This window comes from Bos grunniens, chromosome X, assembly GCF_055505025.1.
Source record: "Bos grunniens cultivar Pamir isolate PY7600 chromosome X, Bosgru_T2T1.0, whole genome shotgun sequence".
NCBI lineage: Eukaryota > Metazoa > Chordata > Mammalia > Artiodactyla > Bovidae > Bos > Bos grunniens.
The window spans coordinates 23155680-23180520 of NC_141194.1; the positions used below are offsets into that span (position 1 = coordinate 23155680).

At 45.0% G+C, this 24841-nt stretch overlaps 3 protein-coding genes across 3 annotated transcripts; all 3 read left to right on the top strand.

Annotated features, from left to right (window-relative positions):
- Positions 1 to 6555: 6555 nt before the first annotated feature.
- On the top strand, positions 6556 to 7783 carry LOC147339970 (melanoma-associated antigen B4-like). The gene has a single exon (XM_086386863.1). It carries the CDS (start codon positions 6663 to 6665, stop codon positions 7680 to 7682), a length of 1020 nt encoding a protein of 339 aa, XP_086242989.1. The 5' UTR covers positions 6556 to 6662; the 3' UTR covers positions 7683 to 7783.
- Positions 7784 to 11568: 3785 nt separating this feature from the next.
- Positions 11569 to 12758, top strand: LOC147339971 (melanoma-associated antigen B5-like). The gene has a single exon (XM_086386855.1). The coding sequence runs from the start codon at positions 11576 to 11578 to the stop codon at positions 12629 to 12631; it is 1056 nt and encodes a 351-aa protein (XP_086242981.1). The 5' UTR covers positions 11569 to 11575; the 3' UTR covers positions 12632 to 12758.
- A 9626-nt stretch (positions 12759 to 22384) lies between these two features.
- Positions 22385 to 24587, top strand: LOC147339972 (melanoma-associated antigen B1-like). Its single transcript, XM_086388864.1, has 3 exons — positions 22385 to 22432; positions 23269 to 23360; positions 24008 to 24587. The coding sequence occupies exons 1-3, from the start codon at positions 22385 to 22387 to the stop codon at positions 24585 to 24587; spliced, it is 720 nt and encodes a 239-aa protein (XP_086244990.1).
- The last annotated feature ends 254 nt before the right edge of the window (positions 24588 to 24841 follow it).

The following is a 24841-nucleotide window of genomic DNA, read 5'->3' on the forward strand; positions in this document are numbered from 1 at the left end:
TGCACAGTACATCATGAAAATTCCCAGATGGATGAACACAAGCTGGAATCAAACTGCCGGGAGAAATATCAATACCTTCAGATATGCATATGATACCACCCTTATGGCAGAAATTGAAGTGGAACTAAAGAGACTCTTGATGAGAGTGAAAGAAGAGAATGAAAAAGCTGGCTTAAAACTCAACATTCAAGAAACTAAGATCATGGCATCTGGTCCCAACACTTCATGGCAAACAGATGAGGAAAAAGTAGAAACAATGGAAGATTTAATTTTCTTCTCCAAAATCACTGTGGATGGTGGATGCAGCCATGACGGTGGTGGTGGTGGTTTAGTGACTAAGTCGTGTCCGACTCTTGTGACCCCATGGGCTGTAGCCTCCCAGGCTCCTCTGTCCATGAGATTCTCTAGGCATGAATACAGAAGTGGGTTGCCACTTCCTTCTCCAGGAGATCTACCTGAGCCAGGAATTGACCCCAGATCTCCTGCACTGCAGGCAGATTCTTTACTGACTGAACTATGAGGGAAGCCCCAAATTAAAAGATGCCATGAAATTAAAAGATACTTTTTCCTTGCAAGAGAAGCTATGACAAACATAGATCACATAACAGAAAGCAGAGACATCACAGTAGTAAAAGAGGTGTGTCTAGCAAAGCTATGATTTTCCCAGGGGTCATGTGTGGATGTGAGCGTTGGACCGTAAAGAATGCTGAGTGCTGAAAAACTGATGCTGTTTAATTGCAGTGCTGGAGAAGACTCTTGAGAGTCCCCTGGACAGAAAGGGGACCAAACCAGTCATTTCTGAAGGGAATCAAGGCTGAATATTCATGGGAATATCTGATGCTGAAGTTGAAGCTCCAAACTTTTGGCCACGTGTTGGGAAGACCCGACTCACTGGTAAAGACCCTGATGTTGGGAAAGATTGAAGGGAAAAATAAAAGAAGGCAGCGGAGGATGAGATTGTTGGATGGCATCACTGATTGGATGGACATGAGTCTGAGCCAACTCCAGGAGATGGTGAACGATAGGGAGCCTGGCGTGCTATGGATCATGGGGTCACAGTCAGAGATGACTGAGCAACTGAACAAAAGCAACAACACAGAACTGCAAAACAACAAAAGTAAAATATATTGTAAGCAATGGACAATATGTAATAATACCATATTGATATCAGTTGCTCAATTTTAACAAATGAACTTGTATCAGTTGAACCAATCCAAGATGTTAATAACAGAAGATGCTAAGTGGAGAAGAGACTGGCTCTGTAGGAACTCTGTACAATATCTGCTAAATTTTCTGTAATCCTAAATCTGTTCTTTTAAAAAATACAGAGGCTCACAAGACAAGATGTTGACCACTCATTATGAAAGAAATGCAAACCAAACCTATAATGATGCATCACCTCACACTTGCCAGAAAGGCTATCATAAAAAAAATCTAGAAACAATAAGTGATGAAGTGTCATGGAGAAAGGAGAACCCTCTTGCACTTTGAGGGGGAATGTAAATTGATATAGCCAGTATGGAGAACAGTATGGAGAGTCCTTTAAAAACTAGAAATAAAACTACCCAATGATTCAGCAATCCCACTACTGGGCATACACACTGAGAAAGCCATGCGTGAAAAGATTCACGGACCACACTGTTTATTGCAGTACTATTTACAATAGCTGGGACATGGAAGCAACCACCTCAACTTCCACTGACAGATGAATAGATACAGAAATTGTGGTAGATATATACAGTGGAATATTACTCAACCATAAAAAGTAACAAATTTAAGTCAGTGGCAGTGAGCTGGATGCACTTAGAGTCTGTTTCATGGAGTGAAGTAAGTCAGAAAGAGAACAAAAAGTATTGTGTATAATGCATTTATGTGGAATCTAGAAAATGGCACTGATGAATCTATTTGCAGGGTAGGAATAGAGACACATGTAGAGAAAAGACGTGGACACAGCAAGGTATGGAGAGAGAGGGACAAACTGAGAGTGGCTATGACATATATGCACTACCATGTATACAAGAGAGAGCTAGTGGGGAGGTGCTCTACAACAGAGGGAGCTCAGGCTGCTGTTCCATGACAACCTGGAGGACTGAGATGGGGGTGGCCTCACGGATGCTCATGGAGGGGATATATGCATACTTAGAGCTGCTTCATACTGTTGTACAACAGAAACTAACACACTATAAAGCAATTCTCCTCCAATTAAATTTTTTCATAAATGCTCTACTGATTTAAATGTAGAAAAAATCTGGACAAGAACACATAGCCAGTACAGAGTTATATACAACAATGCCAAATGAATAAGAGACAGGAACAATGAAGAACAAAAGATAATGTAGGAATTTATCCTCCAATTAAAAATCTGAGGTAACACGCACAGAAAGTATTCAAACATATAAATAACTTCAGCTATCTCGTATAAAATAGATCACCATAGCAAAACCAAGAGTCTGGCCTGGAAGAATCAACAATTACTTAGACCACGTAATAGAAAATCCAGCACAAATAAAAGCAACCATACCAAAAAAACGTACCTACAAAGAATCCTCAGAACAATGTATAGGTTCCACATAGACGCAACAAGAAGAATTTCTTGACAGCCTTAGGACAAAGAAGTCTCAAACAGAATAGTATGTTATGTGTATTCATGAGGAGCACATATTGTAAGACTGTCGATGTTGCTTAACTCCTTTACAGATCTACTCCAGTCAGACCAGCTGAGACCACAATCAAACATGGGCTGCTGTTTCCTGTACCCAGAATAAACCATGGAAAACTTATACAAGGAATAAAACAACTATTAACAGAAGCAAAAGCACAAAACTAAATAATCCCCAAGGCAAAATAAGTCTGTAATGAACTTGACCCTATGAGTGTTAAGGTGAGGGAGTCCTCAGAGACTGACAAGGGGTGTGCAGCTACAAGGGAAGAAGACAACAGGATCAGCTGGAAAAGGCTTTATTTTTTTTTTTTTTATAGAATCTGGGGGCTCCCCTGGTAGTCCAGTGGATAAGACTACCCTGGTCCCAATGCAGGAAGTCTGGGATCCTTCCCTGGTCAGAGAACTAGATCCCACACGCTGTATTCCATGTGCCACAAGTAACACTCAAAATTAAATATGTGTTTTTTAAGACTAGAGGGTTTTAACTTAATATCTTTGATTTTGTACTTGTATCTCTTTTATGCTCAAAATCTTGAATCTTAATGACAAATGACAATCAGTTACATGCTTTATAGGTACCTTTAGAAGGTACGTATAACCATTTCAATGCCTATATTGTCAGTAGAACATTGATAGTGTGATCTTTTTTTTTTTTTTTTTTCAGTACATATTTCTGAATTTCCTAAGAATAGGGATATTCGGTTAATAACTGTAATAGTACAGTTGTCAACTTCAGTAATTTAACATGGATAAAATACTTTTATTAAATCTACTGTCTGTATTCTAATACTGTTAGCTGACCCTCAGTGTCCTTTTTAGCACTTTTTCCTTCTAGTACAAGATCTAGTCCAGGATCAGATATTGCATTTCATTGTCATGTTGATAAAGTCTCTTTTAATCTGGAACACTTTTACAGCCTTTCTTTGTTTTTTATGATATTACTTGTTAGGATTTGTCTTACATACTGTGGTGCTCCCATGTTGGGTGGATATATATTTATAATTGTTATATCTTCTTCTTGGATTGATCCTTTGATCATTATGTAGTGACCTTCTTTGTCTCTTTTCACAGCCTTTGTTTTAAAGTCTAATTTATCTGATACGAGTATTGTGACTCCTGCTTTCTTTTGGTCCCAATTTGCATGGAAAATCTTTTTCCAGCCCTTCACTTTCAGTCTGTATGTGTCCCCTGTTTTGAGGTGGGTCTCTTGTAGACAACATATGTAGGGGTCTTGTTTTTGTATCCATTCAGCCAGTCTTTGTCTTTTGGTTGGGGCATTCAACCCATTTACGTTTAAGGTAATTACTAATAAGTATGATCCCGTTGCCATTTACTTTATTGTTTTGGGTTCGAGTTTATACACCATTTTTGTGTTTCCTGTCTAGAGAATATCCTTTAGTATTTGTTGGAGAGCTGGTTTGGTGGTGCAGAATTCTCTCAGCTTTTGCTTGTCTGAAAAGCTTTTGATTTCTCCTTCATACTTGAATGAGATCCTTGCTGGGTACAATAATCTGGGCTGTAGGTTATTTTCTTTCATCATTTTAAGTATGTCTTGCCATTCCCTCCTGGCTTGAAGAGTTTCTATTGAAAGATCAGCTGTTATCCTTATGGGAATTCCCTTGTGTGTTATTTGTTGTTTTTCCCTTGCTGCTTTTAATATTTGTTCTTTGTGTTTGATCTTTGTTAATTTGATTAATATGTGTCTTGGGGTGTTTCTCCTTGGGTTTATCCTGTTTGGGACTCTCTGGGTTTCTTGGACTTGGGTGATTATTTCCTTCCCCATGGAAAAGGCTTTAAAGTGCAGCCCTTGTGTCTTCCACTGTGCCCTGGGGCCATGAATCGCTACAGCCTCACTGAAGGAATCTGAGGTAGCATCTCAGAGCTCCCATGCCAAGAATATGGGGAACAAGTTTGAGTTGGATGTGGCAGCATGGCCCAGACGTCATGAAATAACCAGCACCAACTTTGTTAGTGGATGACAACTGGCCCTTTAAAGTGATCACCTTAATAGACTATCATGCAGGGACTAAAAGAGAAAACTTAGTATCCTAAAAACTGTACCAAAGGACAGAAATTCACCTCAGAACTTGAGAGCAATGCCCCTGCAGTCGACTCAGAGCCCACAGTGAGAACCGTCAGGCTAAGGAGCCCCTTCACTTACTCTGCTGGGATGGTGTGGGGCATGGTTGGGGACAGAGGTGGATTCATTCAGAAAGGGAAGGATTTCCAGGCCCTGCCAGCAGTCAATATGAAGATCCTGAGTGAGATGTGAGGGGTTCCACACCACAGAAGGCAGTCTCCCATCCTTCCCTCTCAGCTCATCTTAACTGCAGCAGCCATTTCCTGGAAGCCTCAGGCAGAAGGGTCCAGAGGAGATGTACGTGCACTTCTCAGCAGAAGCCTCGGGACTTGATGTCTTCGATGGGAGGCCTTGGCCTCAGGTCAGCAGATGGGACGTACCCACCACCTACAGGGGTCAAGGGAAGACACGGAGAGTGGGCGGAGCATCACTCAGCCCAGAAGACGGGGCCCGAATGTGTCCTCACTGTCATTCTCAGGAGCTCCAGGAAGCCTGTTCAGCCAGGCCAGAAACAATTCCTGCTGGGGTGCTGATGGAACCTAGAGCCTGGGAGGGAGGCCCGTAGACTCTGCTCAGTACAAGGAAGGTCTCAGGATCCGCGACGATTCAAGGAAAAGTGCACATGCCAATCCTCCGGAAAGCTGCCCCGGAACTCCGCCCGCCCTGGCCCCGCCTCTGCTGTCCACCGGGAACACAGAACCACAGGAGAGGAAGTTACGACCACGCGCACATGCTGGGGCTGCGAAGCCAACTTTGAGAGCTGCTGCCGTCTTAGAGAACTGCCGCGTAGGGTGCCCAGATGGAGGACTCCCTGGTCTCATCAGGTGTCCAAGTGTGCGGTGACATGTTACAATTGTGGGAACACACGTCCAGCATGACCAAGCCTTTCCCTCTGAAAAGAGGGGGCCGGACAACCCCCAGCCACCCTGCCCCTGCTCTCCCCTGGAAGATTCGGGCCTGCATCTTAAGCCCTAAGTCCATCCACTTTACGCAGGTGGTCTCTGAGAGGAAGGCTTCGGTCCAGGGCTGGTGGACTACACTTCTGCTGAGTAGAGGGAAAGCCCTGAGCCCTGTAGCTAAAGGAGGGATCATCGGTGGGGACTGAGGGTATCCACACCCCAGAATGGCGGCCACGCGAAACCCCCACCCCCTGCGACTTGGCCTCGGAGCATCTGGGTAGGATCCAGGCAGGTCTAATGGCTGCGGGTCACCCTTGCTGTGATCTTGGATGCGGGACACTGAGGGAGGAGGGCACTTCGGTCGGAAGGGTTGGTAGCTGGTCAGTACAGAGAGGATGTCAGGGCTCAGGGGGAGCCAAGATGAGGACCATCCTCCCGGACACACGGGCGAATCGGGACCCAACCATGAGGTCAGTGCTTCATCCCGGCCAAACCTGGGGAAGGAAGGCTGGGGTTTGAGTGGGGAGTTTAGAACTTGGGTACCGAAGGGTGGGTCCCGAGACCCTTAGGTGGGAGGCTGAGCGCTCCCTTCTCTCCTTCTCCAGAGTCACAGGGAAGGTGGCAGCATCAGCTTCAGAGCAGAAGAGGGATTGGGGCGGGTGCTAGGGGGTCATTCCCCATTTTTCATCCTAACTCTGAATGTGAACTGAAAGGACATGCCTCCCCTGCCAGCCCCCACAGGACCCCCTCTAACGCCCAGGCAGGGCTGTCTGGCTGCACCCCAGGGCTCACTCTCACTTCCTCCTCAGGGGTCTCAGGGGACAGGCTGACTAGGCGAACAGGAGACTTGTGGGTCCTAGAGCAGTGGACTCAAGGCCCCCCTACGAAGCGGACTTGGTTTAAACTGGGGACGACCCTCCCTGGCGAAGGTGCTCACAACATTTCTTTGTCCTTCCTCAAGGCCACTGAAAGCCTGCCTTCCTAACTGCACGCCCGCCTGCGGTCCCTGACCTGTGTCATCATGCTTCGGAAGCACAAAAACAAGCATCATGCCCGTGGGAAATGCCACCAGGTCGAGGGTGACACTCAGGAGGCCCAGGCCAGTGCTGCTGCAGCCCCAGGAGAGGAGGGCCCATCCTCCCCCTCTTCTGCCCCTCAGGGTTCTCCCCTGAGCTCCCTTGCTGCTGGCGATCACCAGGAGCTTCAGGGAGCCATGGCCCCTAGCTCTCCTGTTGCAGAGGCTTCCTGGGCAGGATCTGAGGAAGGTGCCCAGGGCCCCGAGGATGAAATTCCAGATGCCGGCCAGGCAGCCCTGGTCACTCGGAGTGTTTGCAAAGATCCTCTGATGAGGAAGGCCAGCATGGTGATGGATTTCCTGCTGGAGAGGTACACCAAGAAGGAGCCCATCACACAGAATGCCATGCTGAAGGTCATCAGCAGGAAGTACGAGCAGCATTTCCCTGAGATCCTGAGCAGAGCCTCTGAGCTTGTGGAGCTGGTGTTTGGCCTGGAGCTGAAGGAAGTCGACTGTAGAACCGTCGTCAACAAGTTCAGTCTCGGGGTTGAGGAAGGTTCAAGTGATGAGGAGGAGCTGCCCAAGTCTGGTCTCCTCATGGAGCTCCTGGGGATCATCTTTATGAAGGGTAACCACGCCAGTGAGGAGGAGATCTGGGATTTCCTCAATGTGTTGGGGATCCATGCTGGGAAGAAGCACTCCATCTTTGGGGAGCCCAGAAAGCTCATCACCATAGATCTGGTGCAGAAGGGGTACCTCAACTACCGCCAGATGCCCAATAGTGATCCTCCGGGCTACGAGTTCCTGTGGGGCCCAAGAGCTTATGCTGAGACCAGTAAGATGAAGGTGTTGGAAGTTCTGGCCAAGATCCAGGATAAGGTCCCGAGTTCCTTCCCAGACCTCTATGACGAGGCTCTGAGAGATCAGGTGGAGAGAGCAGGGCTCAGAGGTGCGGCCAGGGTTCCAATAATGGCTGAAGCCAGTGCCCCTGCCAGGGCCAAATCCTACAGCTCCTCCCACATCTAGGGAGCAGTCATGGCACTTTGTTCCCTTTGTGTTGGAAGAGAACAGTCCACCTCTTAAATAGCATGGGGTAATAGCGGTGGGGGGAATAAAACCCATATGTTCTTCACAGTTTTAAGTAGTAAGGGAGTTTAGGTGCAGGTTTAACAAAATATACATGTTTTCCTTTTATCCATATGAATAATATCTAGTCAAAAATAGATGATTTAGGTAGGGAGGTAAAGGTTTTTTGTATTTTTAAATGTCACTACTCTTCATAAGGTTTACTTAGCTTCAGAATCTAGGTTTATTAATGTCATGGATGTTAGGTTTAAGACTAAGAGCTAATTATTTGTAAACGATTTGAAAAGACTTCAATATTTTCCTTATGGTCCAGAACAAGGTAACATAACATTGGAATAGAATTTTACTTAGAAATGTGTAAGAATCCTAGAGATAAGTATTTGGGATCACAAAGCTTTCAGAGTAAACGCTGGTTTATTCTTTGTCTTCTTGTCTGTCCTCTTTCCTTGTAAAAGTTAATAACATGGACTTAGATTTATTTAGCTTATTCAAACTGTATGACATTTAAATCATAATAAAAGAGAGTCTTTGCTCATTATTTCCCTTTTCTTCCAAATTCATTGACCATCTTCTGATTAGAAGGCTTTTTTATACTACTGGGTTGGTAAGAAAATGAATCCCAAGCCACTGCCCATGGAATTTTGCATCTAGCAACAGGTACCATATAAGGAAGGTGGTGAGCAAACTCTAAGGAATAAACAAATCATAAATTCAAATGGGGGAGGTGTGGAAGAGGAGGTCCCAGATGAGAGCAAGCAAGTCGAAGTTACCTGATTAAGGTGGCACTGGGTCTTGGGAAAAATCTAGTTCCTTGGTGGGAGGTCATGTTCAGTCCAGATGCATGATGGGCTAGATGAAGCTGTGGGTGTGATGCCAGACACTCATATGAAGGTTCTTAGAGGTGAGGCTGTAAATCTGGAGTATATCTAAACCATGTATTCACCATTGTTTGGGGATATCCGAAAACCATAGGGAATGGAAGGGGCCCTGTGCACTTGAGCCAGGTCAAGTGAACACTCAAAATAACACATTTTCATCAAAAGCTGTCTAGAGAGTTTCTGAGAAATAAGGGTGATACCCATTGAAGCGAGATGCCAAGACGTCACTGGACTGTCTCTCTTTTTCTGGGATGGGAGCACCAGAATTTGTTCTGGTAAACGGGCAGTTTAATTAGGTTATGTTTAGTGTAATTTGGCAAACTTTAAGGGAGGGCTCAATTTTTACTGTCAGTGGGATTAAATTAGGGGTGGTTTGGACAAGAAAAAGCACCTGAGAGGGAAGTTGCTGGTCCTTGAGACAAATGAACTTGTCCTTGCATCCATGTGGAGAAGATAACCCCAAACACATAATAAAACAGGTGCTCAAATAGGGAAATACTGCTTAGTTTTACTTGCTTGGGAGCATTAGTGCTGATGTCGATTTGATTATTGTTTGGACTTGCATATTCTCTAGTATAGCCTGGAAATAAAATTATGTGATGGAAGTTTGTTATCATTTGGGGTCAAAATCACCTTCGTAATGCCATTCATTCAAAGTACCAAATCTTGTCTCATACTGTGCCAGGTGATTTACATACATCACACATGTCTGTGGTCCTACACTATAGACTCTTTCAAACACAATGTGCAGATAAAGAAGCTGGAATAAAGAAGCTCAAATTCAAAGCTCATAAATGATAGGAGCTGGACTGAACCCCGGCACTGAATTCCTCCCAGAGCCCATACTGTGCCACTCCTCCAGGATTAGGCTAACCTTGGGTCATTTCCTCTTTCTGAACATGAGTCCAAAAGGTATTTCACATGTGAAATAGCAGAATTTCATACCCCAAACATGGTGTTGGAATAAAAAGCCCCAGAAATAAATAACAAAAAATGAAAATAAAAGTGAAGTACGAATAAGGAAGGAGACAGCATTCAGTGACAATTTATCTACAAAGGAAATGTCAGTAAACGGCAGTAGATCAGGGATGCAGAAAATCATTTAATTCAGCCCCTTCCTTTCAGAGAGTAAATCTGTTAAGAGTGAAGGTTCTACAAGAGGCTGTGTCTGGTCAGTGAAGAGAAGGAAGAGATCAGCGTGTTTTCTCTGATGGCACACCACCTATGCTGGGGCTCCCTTCCGGACTGCAGCTTCCCTACCACTCCTGGGACTCAGCCCATTCTCTGTGAGATTTGTTGCAGGCAGACTAAGACTTTTCAAAGACGTGGCTTTCTCAAGAAGGCTTTCACAGAAGAGACAGGAGTCAAGGTAAAGACAATGAGGAACTGAAGTCACAGAGAGACTGGCCTGTGTCGGCTCTCAGAAGGCCAAGACAGGGCTGCCAGGCTGCACATTCCCTCACTTCTTTTCAGGGCTTGCAAGGACATGGTCTTTGGTCTACATGGGTCACCTTAGGTTGAAAGAAAGAGGAAATCCAGAGTCCCCCAGGAGTCAAGGTGAGGCACCTGAGTGAGGGCATACCCCTACACTGAACACAGAGGGCCCCAAGAAGCCTGAATCCTGATGTCATCCCTGAAGGCACAGGTAGGAGTAGTCTAGTGTGGCATTCCCAGACTTTCCCTCTCTGACACCACAGGGATTGAGGACCTTAGTCTGAGTAGAGCTCCCTTATGTAAACAGAGAAAGGAGCCCCAAATGCTGCCAGGAGTCCAGCTTTGGACTTACACAACCCCCTGACCTCAGAACTCTGAGGAAACCACACAGAACCCTGCCCTTCCTGGCATCCCTAGGATACCTGCTCATTGTTGACATGACATGCACATTTCCTTCTATGATGTCACAAGAGGGGTTGGGACATGGTCCAAGGGGTATAGCCTAGGGCCAGAAGTGGGATTATTTCCAGGTTTTCCAAAAACCAACTGAGTACCCTGAAGACTTAGGGAACCACCCAGCCCATAACCATATGATTCATCTCATCCTCTGCACCTCAGAAGACCAAGGACAGGTATGGACAAATGAGGAGAATCTTACTTTCTCTTAGGGGTCTCACAGAGATGCTTGCCCTACTGTAAGAAAGTATAGTAGTAGAAGGGGTGGACCTAATTGGAAGGTAGGGTAGAATTTCAGGCCAAAACAGAGGTCAAAGCAAGGACTGAGGGATCATCTACCAATGAAAAGAAGTGATAATGAAAGCAGCCCTGTTCCTTGTAGCCCTTGAAATACCAGGGCAGAGCTATCAAGCTGAAGTTCCACCAACATTTATTTACATCAGGTGTGTAGGAGGTGAACCCCTTAGTATGAAGGTGCAAATACTATTCCAAGAAAGGGGTGGGGACACCAGGATCTATGGGGAACCAAAGGAAGCACTCTTAATTCATGTTGAGGACTCCAGAGGCCAGGACAGAAAACTTCCCACTGAGCACTCAGTACTGGGTGATATCTACTAACTGGGGTGATAAGCTGAGGACCTCTTCACTTCTCAGAAATCATAGGGAAAACTGTGATGACAACAACAGGACAGCAGAGGGAATGGGTCTTATGACTGGCCACTAGTTGGGTGGTGGTCTTGAATGTGAAATAACAGATGCCTCTGTGTAGGAGACTACCAGCCCCTTCTGTCACCCTAGTGTGCCTGAGGCAGGGGTAGCAGGATGAAGCCTAAAGATCACTCTAATTTTCATCAATATGTTTCCCAAAGGACAGCTGATTAGGAGAATAGGAAGCCTGGGGGTTTTCAGAACAGTGCCCTCAAGAACACCACAAATGTAGCCTTCCTGATAACCAAGGTGGTATTTCCCTGCTGCAGCTGCACACTCAACCTTCGTCTTCCTGTGGGCCCTTATCACCTGCCCTCCTACTCACACTTCTAATCATTGTCCCCCAGCTCAGGCATCATGCCTCGGCGTCAGAATCATAAGCTCTGCATCCGTGAGAAACGCCACCAGGCCCAATATGAGCCCCAGAGTCACAGGGGAGTTCAGCCCGCTGCAGGAATGGAAGAGCTTCCCTCTACCTCTTCTCTTTTAGAAGATAATTCACAGAGCTCCTCAGCTACTGGGTCAAATAGCACTTCCCAGGGGTCTTCGGAAGCCCCATCTACTACCAGCACTTTTTCAACTACTTCTGACACAACATCTGAGGAAGAAGATACCAGTCAAGATGAGGAAGATTCACGTTCCTCCGATGTCTCATCTTCTACTGAGAACACCTACAGTGATACTCTGAACAGCATGACAAGTTTGTTGGAAGAGTTCCTTCTGCATAAATACAAAATGAAGCAGCCCATCATGAAGGAAGACATGCTGATGATTATCCACCCAAAATACCATAACCGATTTGCCGAGATTCTCAAGAGAGCCTCTGAACACATCGAGGCTGTCTTTGCAGTTGACTTGAAGGAAGTTGATTCAACCATCCACTCCTATGACCTTGTCAGCAAACTGAACCTGCCCAACAATGGGAGAGTGTGGGATGGTAGGGGCTTACCTAAGACTGGTCTCTTGATGACAGTTCTGGGTGTGATCTTTGTGAAGGGCAACTGTGCTGCTGAGGAAGACATCTGGAAGTTCTTGAATATGATGCGAGTATATGCTGGGAGAAAACACTTCATCTACGGAGAGCCCAGGAAGCTCATCACCAAAGACTTTGTGACGATGAAGTACCTGGAGTACCGCCAAGTTGCCAACAGCGATCCTCCATGTTATGAGTTCCTGTGGGGCCCACGAGCCCATGTGGAAACCAGCAAAATGAAAGTCTTGGAATTTTTGGCAAAAGTCAATGATACGGTCCCCAGTGCCTTCTCATCACAATATGAAGAAGCTTTGCGAGATGAGGAAGAGAGAGCTCGAGCCACAGTTCCAGCCAGGCCTGGCACCACTCTCACTTCCAGGCATGTTCCATGGCCAGGTCCAGCTGCTTCTCCTACCCCTACTGAAGACCAAGACTTTTAAAAAATCATCCAGATAAGAAAATTTGACATCAAAATAGGGACCTTTGCCGAAATGGGAAGCAATCCCACAATAATATTGCTGGGACAATGGAATGAAAAAATAAAATGCAAAAAATTTCAAAACATGATCAATCTTGATTGTTCTCCATCTTTTCTGTCTTCTGTTTTATAAAATTAATTTATACCTCGATATGCTTCGTGAAAAATGCAGGAGGTATTAAACCTTAACAAGTTAGACCTCTTACTGTCTTCATTTTTTCAGCCTCTGCTCTTTGAAAGGCTCTATGCTAGTTCTCGTGAGGCTAAGATCAAGACCTAGCCTATGCCCAAACAACTTTAGAAACAAGGAGCTGCAATCACATAAACAAGATCTTGAGATAGCTTTTAGGAATGACAGGCAAGTAAAAAAAGACTATCCAGGAGGAAATCTCTACCTGGGCTAACGTACTGATTTGTTAGGCTTTCCACAACAAAACCCCACAAAATCGGTGGCTGAAACAACGGAAATTTATTTTCTCAGAGTTCTAGAGGCTGCAAGTCCAAGATGAGGGCTGGTTTACCCTGAGGCCACTCCCCTTGGCTGCCAGGTGGCTACCCTCTTCACTTGGCATTCCTTTTGAGGGCATATATCCCTGGTGCCTCCTTTTTTGTCTCCATTTCTTCTTATAGTCACACTGGGTTATGGCCCACCCTAAGAGATCAGCACTGGGATTTCTTTGGAATGAATGATGCTAAAGCTGAAACTCCAGTATTTTGGCCACCTCATGCAAAGTGTTGACTCATTGGAAAAGACTCTGATGCTGGGAGGGATTGGGGGCAGGAGGAAAAAGGGACGATAGAGGATGAGATGGCTGGATGGCATCCCTGACTTGATGGACGTGAGTCTGAGTGAACTGCGGGAGTTGGTGCTGGACAGGGAGGCCTAGCGTGCTGCGATTCATGGGGTCACAAAGAGTTGGACACAACTGAGAGACTGAACTGTACTGAACTGAATGACTTCATTTTAACACAACCATCGTTTTAAAGACCTTATTTGTAACTACAGTTGCATTCTGAAGTACTCTGAGTTATGCCTTCAATATGCATTTGTGGAGGGGACACATTTCGGCCCCTAACAGATAGAAATCTATGGTGTCTCTGCTCTTATCTCAATGCAGGAGATTCCAGTGCACAGATTGGTATGCTACACACATCGTCTGCAGGGAGTTTCTGAGATGTATGTGTGAACTCCCTTGAGGTGTGTAGGGAAGGAGGATATTCCTCCCTTTACCCCTTTTGAATTCTTGTGGTTAGACTACTAGTAAACTTGACACAAGACAGGATAACAGGAGAAAAAGAGACAAATTGCAATTCATGTGCACAGAGGTGTCATAGAAATGGGACCTAAGAAGTGGGCAAAGCAGGCAGCTTTTTTATTTTTTAGACAACAAAACAATTTGTGAGGAATCAACAGGACAAATCAACTTAGGCTTTAGGTACTCAACTAGTAAGGAATCTAAACAGAATCTGTACCCAGGGTAGTAAATGAAAGACTTAACAAGGTTTGTGTATACAGGCTTCTCTGCTTGAACTGCCTATTTCTGGTTAGAAGGGTTTCCCTCTGCCTCCAGATGCAGGCAGTACATCCTTCATATGAGATGTATTTCCTGCTCTCAGGGAGGCAGAAATCGGGGGGTGGCGGCATGTCCCTCCTCTGTTGGCTGTTTCTTAAGTAACTTGAATTCAAAATAATCAATATGCCACTGTGGTATATTTGGGGGCAGAGTGCACTAAGCCTTGACAGGTCCCTCCTCTGAAACTTGCCTGCAAGTCTCACATGGTAAAAGCTGATCTGGTCACTGTGGAGAGAGAGAATGGATTAGTGGAGTCCTCCATTTCATGGCAGCAGTTGCATCATTCTGAGAACAGGTCAGTTCATTTATGGCAAAACCAATACAATATTGTAAAGTAATTAGCCTCCAATTAAATAAATTAAAAAAAGAGTGATATCTCATTTCAATAGGTGGTGATGCAGGTGGGCTCCCAAAGCTAGGTCTATGATGCAGGGAGTATCAGGTAGTTACTAATAAGAGGCATTTCTATGGAAACAAAAGAAAAACAGACGTTAATGATTGGAGCTGCTTATAAACCAGTTTCTGAGCCCAGGGGTTAGTCATTCAAGAAGTTTTCTAGGTGTCAGGATCGAAGCAACTATTGCAGTTTGAAATGTCTCTATCACAGTTAGCAATATCTCTGGGTGATCAGGTTAACTTTCTGAGTGGCTCGTACAGCAACAGGCATGAAGTCTATTTGAACATGAGCTGTTGTGACAATCGCTCTGATCTTGCATCAAGTCATGTAGATTCACGCTGCAGGACTTCAGGAAAATGGCAATGTTAGTTCTCAGTGATTCAAGTCAAAAGAATGGGAAACTAGCGGATCAAGATGGCAGAGGTGTATCACTCGGAACTCACTGTCTCCCCACAGACACATCAAAAGGATGGGAGAAATTGGGAATATTCGTAAGAAAGTTGCAGCTAGATACGGGTGGACACTAGAAAAATTGAGGATCCAAGCCAGTTTGCAAGTAATTAATAAAACTTCAAGGGAATGTAATACTACTAGAACCTAATACCCACACATGTGTAGTACACTTTCTATTGAACCAATTTTTTCCATCATGTCCCTCATTTCTACCGAAGACAGGAAAACTAAGACCTAATTTGTTTGCAAAGGAAGTCTCAATTCAATAAACTCGGCCTGATTATTTATCTAAGTACAGTAAGAATAACAATTTGCCAATAGGCGCTTCTAAATCTGCTTTGTTGCACCGGTTGATAAGGAGTCTCCAGAAGGAAATTTTAATAGCCTCTTGAGTCTAGGAAGCCACAGCAAAGACTTGTTGTCAAACCTAGAGATCTGGATGAATTCCTCTCTTCCTGAAGTCCCCAAAACATCCTAAAGTTCCTGTGCCTGCCAGAAGTGATCTTCCTTACTCACCTGGTAAGGCTGATGGAAATTCTATCAGCAAGGTCCCAGGCTGTTTTTCCTATGGGTTTTTATGGCTCCTTATGGTTAACCATTTTTTGCATTTCTTTTCCATGGGGATGTCTTGATCCCTGTCTCCTGTACAATGTCACGAACCTGATTAAATGCAACAAGCAAAATGGCTGTCTGGGGAGGCCTTACAAATAGCTGTGAAAAGAAGAGACGCGAAAAGCAAAGGAGAAAAGGAAAGATATAAATATGTGAATGCAGAGTTCCAAAGAATAGCAAGAAGAGATAAGAAAGCCTTCTTCAGTGATCAATGCAAAGAAATAGAGAAAAACAACAGAATGGGAAAGACTAGGGATCTCTTCAAGAAAATCAGAGATACCAAAGGAACATTTCATGCAAAGATGGGCTCGATAAAGGACATAAATGGGATGGACCTAACAGAAGCAGAAGATATTAAGAAGAAACGGCAAGAATACACAGAAGAACTGTACAAAAAAGATCTTCACGACACAGATAATCACGATGGTGTGATCACTGATCTAGAGCCAGACATCGTGGAATGTGAAGTCAAGTGGGCCTTAGAAAGCATCACTATGAACAAAGCTAGTGGAGGTGATGAAATTCCAGTTGAGCTATTCCAAATCCTGAAATATGATGCTTTGAAAGTGCTGCACTCAATATGCCAGTAAATTTGGAAAACTCAGCAGTGGCCACAGGACAGAAAAAGGTCAGTTTTCATTCCAATCCCAAAGAAAGGCAATGCCTAAGAATGCTCAAACTACCACACAATTGCACTCATGTCACACGCTAGTAAAGTAATGCTCAAAATTCTCCAAGTAAGGCTTCAGCAATATGTGAACCGTGAACTTCCTGATGTTTAAGCTGGTTTTAGAAAAGGCAGAAGAACCAGAGATCAAATAGCCAATATCTGCTGGATCATGGAAAAAGCAAGAGAGTTCCAGAAAAACATCTACTTCTGCTTTATTCACTATGCCAAAGCCTTTGACTGTGTGGATCACAAGCAACTGTGGAAAATTCTGAAAGAGATGGGAATACCAGACAACCTGATCTGCCTCTTGAGAAATTTCTGTGCAGGTCAGGAAGCAACAGTTAGAACTAGACATGGAACAACAGACTGGTTGCAAATAGGAAAAGGAGTACGTGAAGGCTGTATTTTGTCACCCTGTTTATTTAACTTATACGCAGAGTACATCATGAGAAACGCTGGACTGGAAGAAACACAAGCTGGAATCAAGATTGCCAAGAGAAATATCAATAACCTCAGATATGCAGATGACACCACCCTTATGGCAGAAAGTGAAGAACTAAAAAGCCTCTTGATGAAAGTGAAAGTGGAGAGTGAAAAAGTTGGCTTAAAGCTCAACATTCAGAAAACGAAGATCATGGCATCCGGTCCCATCACTTCATGGGAAATAGATGGGGAAATAGTGGAAACAGTGGCAGACTTTATTTTTCTGGGCTCCAAAATCAATACAGATGGTGACTGTAGCCATGAAATTAAAAGACGCTACTCCTTGGAAGGAAAGTTATGACTAACCTAGATAGCACATTCAAAAGCAGAGATATTACTTTGCCAACAAAGGTTTATCTAGTCAGAGCTATGGTTTTTCCTGTGGTCATGTATGGATGTGAGAGTTGGACTGTGGGGAAAGCTGAGCACCGAAGAATTGATGCTTTTGAAATGTGGTGTTGGAGAAGACTCTTGAGAGTCCCTTGGACTGCATGGAGATCCAACCAGTCCATTCTGAAGGAGATCAGCCCTGGGATTTCTTTGGAAGGAATGATGCTAAAGCTGAAACTCCAGTACTTTGGCCACCTCATGCGAAGAGTTGACTCATTGGAAAATACCCTGATGCTGGGAGAGATTGGGGGTAAGAGCAGAAGGGGACAACAGAGGATGAGATGGCTGGATGGCATCACTGACTCGATGGGTGAGAGTCTGAGTGAACTCTGGGAGTTGGTGATGGACAGGGAGGCCTGGCGTGCTGCGATTCATGGGGTCGCAAAGAGTCGGACACGACTGAGCGACTGATCTGATCTGATGGTTAACCTTAGTTTCCTCAAGTTATCTGGTCATATCCAAGTCTTCCTGTGTCTGTCAAATATGACATTCCAGTCCAAGTCTCGGTAGTGTAATCACTGTTTCCATTTGTGTCCTGCTACAAGAACAGATTCTCACTGAATTTTTGAAAAATACCTATTTTCCTAAGAAAATAAGAACACTGCGAGTTTCTAATTTCTGGAGTGATATTGTAGGGATAGAAAAATTAATGTTTCAATTCTAATGACAAAGGTACCATTTATCAAATTGCTGTGTTAAAAAATTTCCTTATATCTAGAAAATGAAAGATTTTTAAAAGACAGTAATCTTTCAAAAAAATCAGGAAAATTATCATTATATTTGTAATTCATTAAGCCCCATGTTCCTAATTCTTATATTGCCAGAGTCCAGTTTTTGTATTGTTTCTGTCAATCCTCCCTCAAGTTTGTGGCTCATAGGGACAATGATAATCTCAAGACGCCTGCAAGGTTTTGGTTAAAGCTTGTATAATTTGCCCAGGGAAATGTGTGCCTGGCTCACACTTGATAAACCAAGCAGAGAACACATTTTCTCACACTTTCTTTGCCACTGTAAGGGAATCAGCAAGGGAAGGCTTCAACTCATCCAAAAAATATAAGAATGACAAGAATATTTTGATGACTCATCTGTTCTGTTCAGTCTCTCGGTCATGTCTGACTCTTTGCAACCCCCATGGACTGCAGCACGCCAGGCTTCCCCGTGCATCATCTATTCCCAGAGCTTTCTCAAACTTATGTCCATTGAGTAGGTGATGCCAACCAATCTTTTCATCCTCTGTCGTCCCCTTCTCTTCCTGCCTTCAATCTTTCCCAGCATCGGGCTCTTTTCCAATGAGTCAGTTCTTCACATTAGGTCGCCAAAATACTGGAGCTTCAGCTTCAGCATCAGTCCTTCCAATGAATATTAAGGAGTGATATGCTTTAGAATTGACTGGTTAGATCTCCTTGCAGTCCAAGGGACTCTCACGAATCTTGTCCAGGAGGAACAAGATGGCAAGAGGAGTTGCTGGACGTGGAATACATCTCTCTCCATGGATGCATCAGGAATACACCTTCAGACACAGAAGTGCATGCAGAATACCAGCTGAGAGTGGACAGGAGTACATGACCAGCAGAAAAGAATGTATAGACCCACGCAAAATTCAAGGTCAAGCCCTGAGCCTTTAGAGCAGGTCCGCTGGCTCCAAGATCCTAGACTACCAGAGAACTAACCCTAGGATATCAAATAGTGAGAACTGACACAAAAGGAAACCACAGGAATACAAGACCCAGCATCACCAAACCACTGATAGCACCCTCTGCAGGACGCCTCATCTAAAGCACAAAGAAAACAAAAATACAAACCCGATTATCAGCAGACAGAAATACCACCTTACTCAGCCTTGCCCATCAGAGGAGAAAGCAAACAAAAACTCAGCACGAATCTCACCCTATAAGAAGCTTACACAAACTACTGGACCAACCTTAGAGGGCAGAAACAAAAAGGAAGAAAGAATTCAACCTTGAAGTCTGGGAAAAGGAGACCTCAAACACGATAATTAAAATAATAATAATCATGATGAAAAAGGCAGAGAAATACTACACAAATAAAGGAACAAACCAGAAACACAGAAGTCCAAATAAATGAAGAGGAAACAGGCAAACTACCTGAAAATGAATTCATTTCTAAAAGGAATGCAGTGATACTGATACTTTGGAAACTGGCAAATTCTTTTAAGCTAAATATAGCTTTACCATCTGAGCCACCAGGGAAGCTCCAGTCTTATCATATTATCTAGCAAATGAACGTTAAGGTATTTACTCAAAAGAGCCCAGCCCATCCAAAAACCTTCAATCAAATTTTAATAGCAGAATAAGTCATAGCTGCCAAAAACTGAAATCACCACAGATGACCTTCAGTAGACGAGTGGATAAACAAACTATGGTAAGCTACATGGAATGCTATTTAGTCCTGGAAGCAAACATTTCAAACCATAACAAGTTATAGAGAAAATTCAATGTATATTGATTAGCAGAAGGAGCCAGTATAAAAAGCCTACGTACTGTATGAGTCCATCAGTGTTACAGTCTGGAAAATGCAAATCTTTAGAAAGAGTAAAACGTTCAGTAGTTGTCAGGGGTTCCAAGTGAGGTTTTGAGTGATGGACAGGTGGAGCATGGGAGATCCATAGGGCATTCACACTCCTCTGCACGACACCATGTTGGCTGAGTTGATACTATCATGCATCTGTAAAAACACTAAAGAACTGTAATACACAAAAAGTAAAATGTATTGTAAACAATGGACAATAGTTAATAATAATGTACTGCCATTAGTTGATCCACTGTAAAAAACGAACTTGTATCCATTGTACCAAAAGATGTTAATAATAGAAGATACCGAGTGAAGGAAGAGAGTGGCTGTATGGGACCTCTCTATTCTATCTTCTGAATTTTCTCCAATCCTAAATCTGTTCTTTTAAAAAAGAAATACAGAGGGGCAACAAACTCATAAACACATGAAAAGAGGAGCTACATCGCTCATCATGAAAGAAATGCACATCAAAATTACAATGTGACGCCTCATACAAGTCAGAATGGCCATCATCAAAAATTGTACAAGCAGTAAATGCTGGGGAGAGTTTAGAGAAAAGGTGGGAATGGAAATTGATATAGCCACTATGGAGAACACTGGGGAGATTCCTTTAAAACTAGGATTAAAACTACCATATGACCCAGCAATAGAAATACTGGGCATATACACTGAGAAAAGCATAACTGAAAAGATACCTGTATCCAATGTTCATTGCAGCACTGGTTACAATAGACAGGACGTGGAAGCAAAGCAGACTTCAACTGACAGATGACTGGATAACGAAGTTGAGGTAGCCACATACAGTGGAATACTAGCCATAAAAAGGAACTAATTAAAGTCAATTTTAGTGAGGTGGATGCACCTAGAATCTGTTTACAGAGCGAAGTAAGTTAGAAACAGAAAACTAATGTACATTAACGAATACACATGGAAAGTAGGAATGGTACTCACGAACCTATTTGAAGGGCAGGAATAGTGACACAGATGTGGAGAATGGACCTGTGGACACAGCAAGGGAAGGCGTGTGTAGGACGAATTGAGAGCGTGGCATTGACAAATATCGAGTCCCATGTGTACAAAAGACAGCTGGGGGAAAATTGCTATATAGTACAGGGAGCTTAGCCTGGTGCTGTGTGACAGCCTAGAGGGGTGAGATGAGGGGGTGGGAGGAAGTCTCATCAGGCAGGAGGAATATGTATACGTAGAGCTGATTCATCCTGTTGTATAGCAAAAAGAACACAACATTATAAAGCAAGTATCTGTCGATTAAAACAACTTTTTAAAAGTCTACTAATTTAAAAACTAGAAAAAATTATGGATAAGAACACAGAACCAGTACAGAGTTACATGCATCAGTGCAAAATGAATAAAAGTCAGCAATAATGAAAAACAAAATATCATAGTAAGCATTTGATCCTCGAATTAAAATTCTTAGGAAACAGGCACAGAAAATATTGACACATATAACTAACTTAAGAAATCTGGCATGAAATGATCAACACAGCAAAATCAAGAGACTGGTCTGGAAGAATCGACAATACTCAAACCATGTAATAGAAAACACACGATAAACAAAAGCAAAGATATGAAAAATGTAGTTACAAAGAAACGTTAGAAAAATGTATGCAGTCTACACGAAGGCAACAAGAAGAATTTCCTGAGCGCCTATGGAAAAAGAAGTCTCAAATAGAATAATATGTTATGTGTATTCATGAGGACATATTGTAAGACTGTCGATTTTCCTTAAATCCTTTACAGATTTAGTACCACATCCAGAGTAGCTGAGACCACAGTCACACCTGGGCGGTTGTTTCCTGTACCCAGAACAAACCATGGAAAACTTACACAAGGAATAAAGACAACTACTAACAAAAGCAAGAACACAAAACCAAATATTCCCTGAGGAACAATGCCTCCATTGAACTTGACCCTGTGAGTGCCCAGGTGGGGGAGTACTCTGAGGCTGACACAGGTGTGCAGGCCCCAAAGGAAACAGACAACAGGATCAGCTGGAAAAGGCTTGAAACTAGAGTGGTTGATTCTTCCACTGGGCCGTGGGACCATGAACCTCTACTGGTTCACTGAAGGAACCTGAGGCAGCATCTCAGAGCCCCATGCCAAGATCATAGGGCACCAAAGTTTGGGATGGACATGGCAGTATGGCCCAGAGGTCATGCAATAACCAGCAGAAACTTTGTTAGTGGATGACAACTGGCCCTTGTAAATGATGAGCTTAAGAGACTGTCACACATGGACTAAAAGAGAAAAGCCTGTATCACAGTAATTGTACAAAAGGACAGAAATTCATCTTAGAACTTTCAAGCAATGCCCCTACAGTTGACTAAGAGCCCACAGTGAGAACCGTCAGGCTAAGGAGCCCCTTCACTTTCTCTGCTGGGATTGTGTGGGGCATGGCTGGGGACAGGGGTGGTTTTATACCAGAAAGGGAAAGGTTTCTAGGCTCTGCCTGCAGTCAATATGAAGATCCTGAGTGAGATGTGAAGGGTTCCACACCACAGAAGGCATTCACCCATCCTTCCCTCTTGCTTATCTTACCTGCAGCAGCCAGTTCCAGGAAGCCTTAGGCAGAAGTGTCCAGATGAGATGCCGGTGCACTTCTCACCAGGCGTCTGTGGATTTGACATCTTCCAGGTGAGGTCTTGCCCTCAGGTCAGCAGACGGGACATAATGCAGCATTACGGTCGGAGGAAGACAGGGATAGAGGACAGAGAGGATCACTCAGCACACAAGGTGCCCCAGAGTGCCCTCACTGTCTGTCTCAGCAGCTCCAGGAAGGCTTTCAGGCTCGGGCTCCCAAATTCTTCCTGCTTGGTTTACTGAGAGAAGTGAGAGGTAAGGAGTGAGGCCAGTTGACTGAGATCAGCAGGGACATCCCAGGACCCACTATGAGTTGAAGAAGGGACCTCATCCCCCCTCTTGACAGAAACTCCCCCAGAACCCCGCCCACCCAGGCCCCGCCCCTGCTATCCTCCTGGAGCCCAGATGTGCATGATAGGAAGTGATGGCCCCCTATCCAGGCTGGGTGCCATGCCATCTTTGAGAGTGCTGCTATTTTTGAGAGCTCTGTAGCTGTGACCAGAGGGAGGAGTCCGAGGGTTCATCAGGGGTCCAAGTCAGAGGTGACATGAGTTACAAGTGCACTGGATAGTTACAAAGATATGCCCTGGCACTCCCAACACCTTTTCCATCCGTAAAGAGGGGACTTCCCAGCCCCCTGGAAACCCCATACCTGCTCTACGCCTGGAGGCTCGGACCTGGTTCTTAGGTGCAATGTCCATCGGCTACGCACGTGGGTTCTCGGGACATAACCTGGGTCCAGGGGTGCTAGATCTGGGTGCGGGGTTGCTGGACCCTGCCTCTATTCAGTACAGGGAAGTCCAGGATTCTGTGGAGTGAAGGAGGGACCCACGGGGGTACTGAGTGTCTCCACACCCCAGATTGGTGGCCATGCCTAACCCCTTACCCAGCGTTACTTGGCCGGAGAGCAACTGGTCAGCTTCTGGGCAGTTCTAAAGGCTGAGGGGCTTCCTGACTGTGATCGCCGACAGGGGACACTGGGGTAAGAGGGTACCTCGTTCCGAAGGGCTGGCAGCCGGTCAGCAGAGGGGGGATGTCAGGGCTCGGGAGGAGTCAGGGTAATGACCATCCTCTGCATCACACGACCGACTCAGGACCCTCCCCTGTGGCCAGCACTTTCAGCCAAACACAGGGAAGGGGGGCTGCAGTCTGAGAGGGGAAGTTAGAGCTTAGTTTTGAAGGGGCAGCCTACAGGCAGCAGAACAGCAGGTCGCGTGACCCTTCCATCGGCGGCTGAGCGCTCCCTCCTCTCCTCCTCCTGGGTGACAGGGAAGGTGTCAGTGTCAACTTCAGAGCAGGAGAGGGAACAGGGTGGGCGGGGAGGGGTTGGATATGGGGGTCTTGCCCCAATTTTCATCCTGAATCTGAAGGTGAACTCAGAGAAACTGCCTCCCCTGCCAGCACTGACTGGCCCCCCTCTAACACCCAGGCAGGGGTGTCTGGCTGGGATCCAGGGCTCACTCTCACTTCTTGTTCAGTGGTCTCAGGGGACAGGCTCACCAGGAAAACAGGAGCCCTGTAGGTTCCAGAGCCGTGGTCTCAAGGACCCTGCAGAAGTGCCCTTGGTTCAAGCCAGGGAGGACTCTCCTCACTGAAGGTGTTCAGAATATCTCCTTGTTACTCCTCCAGGTGCCCTCCTTACCTGCTTTCCTGCCAGCATTCTCGCCTGCTGTTTCTGATCTGTGTCATTATGCCTCGGACGCACAACAAGAAGTACCATGACAACGGGAAATGCCACCAGGTCCAGGAGGACACTCAGGAGGCCCAGGCCAGTGCTGCTGCAGCCCCAGGAGAGGAGTGCCCATCCTCCCCCTCGTCTGTCCCTCAGGGTTCTCCCCCAAGCTCCCCTGCTGCTGGTGATCACCAGGAGCTTCAGGGAGCCATGGCTGCTAGTTCTCCTGATGCAGGATCTTCCTGCGCAGGATCTGATGAAGGAGCCCAGGACCCAGAGGAGGAAAGTGCAGGTGGCTCCCAGGCAGCCCCTGCCACACAGAGTACTCACAAAGATCGTCTGGCCAGGAAGGCTAGCATGCTGGTGGAGGTCCTGCTGGACAAGTACACCAAGAAGGAGACCATCACTCAGAATGCCCTGCTGAAGGTCGTGAGCAGGAAGTACAGGCAGCCCTTGCCCGAGATCCTCAGGAGAGCCTCTGAGCGCGTGGAGCTGGTGTTTGGCCTGGAGCTGAAGGAAGATCATCTCACATGCTAGCAAAGTGATCCTCAAAAATCTCCAAGCCAGGCTTCAACAATACAAGAACTGTGAACTTTCAGATGTTCAAGCTGGATTTAGAAAAGGCAGAGGAACCGGACATCAAATTCCCAACATCTACTGGATCATCGAAAAAGCAAGAGAGTTCTAGAAAAACATCTACTTCTGCTTTATTGACCACACCAAAGTCTTTGACTGTGTGGATCACAACAAACTGTGGAAAATTCTTAAAGAGATGGGAATACCAGACAACC

Excerpts from the sequence above, each read along its gene's own strand:
- LOC147339970 (XM_086386863.1), top strand. The coding sequence starts at position 6,663 with ATGCTTCGGAAGCACAAAAACAAGCATCATGCCCGTGGGAAATGCCAC.
- LOC147339971 (XM_086386855.1), top strand. The coding sequence starts at position 11,576 with ATGCCTCGGCGTCAGAATCATAAGCTCTGCATCCGTGAGAAACGCCAC.
- LOC147339972 (XM_086388864.1), top strand. The coding sequence starts at position 22,385 with ATGCCGGTGCACTTCTCACCAGGCGTCTGTGGATTTGACATCTTCCAG. Across the intron at positions 22,433-23,268 it reads GTGGATTTGACATCTTCCAG|CGTTACTTGGCCGGAGAGCA; the intron begins GTGAGGTCTTGC and ends CCCCTTACCCAG. Across the intron at positions 23,361-24,007 it reads CGCCGACAGGGGACACTGGG|GTGCCCTCCTTACCTGCTTT; the intron begins GTAAGAGGGTAC and ends TTACTCCTCCAG.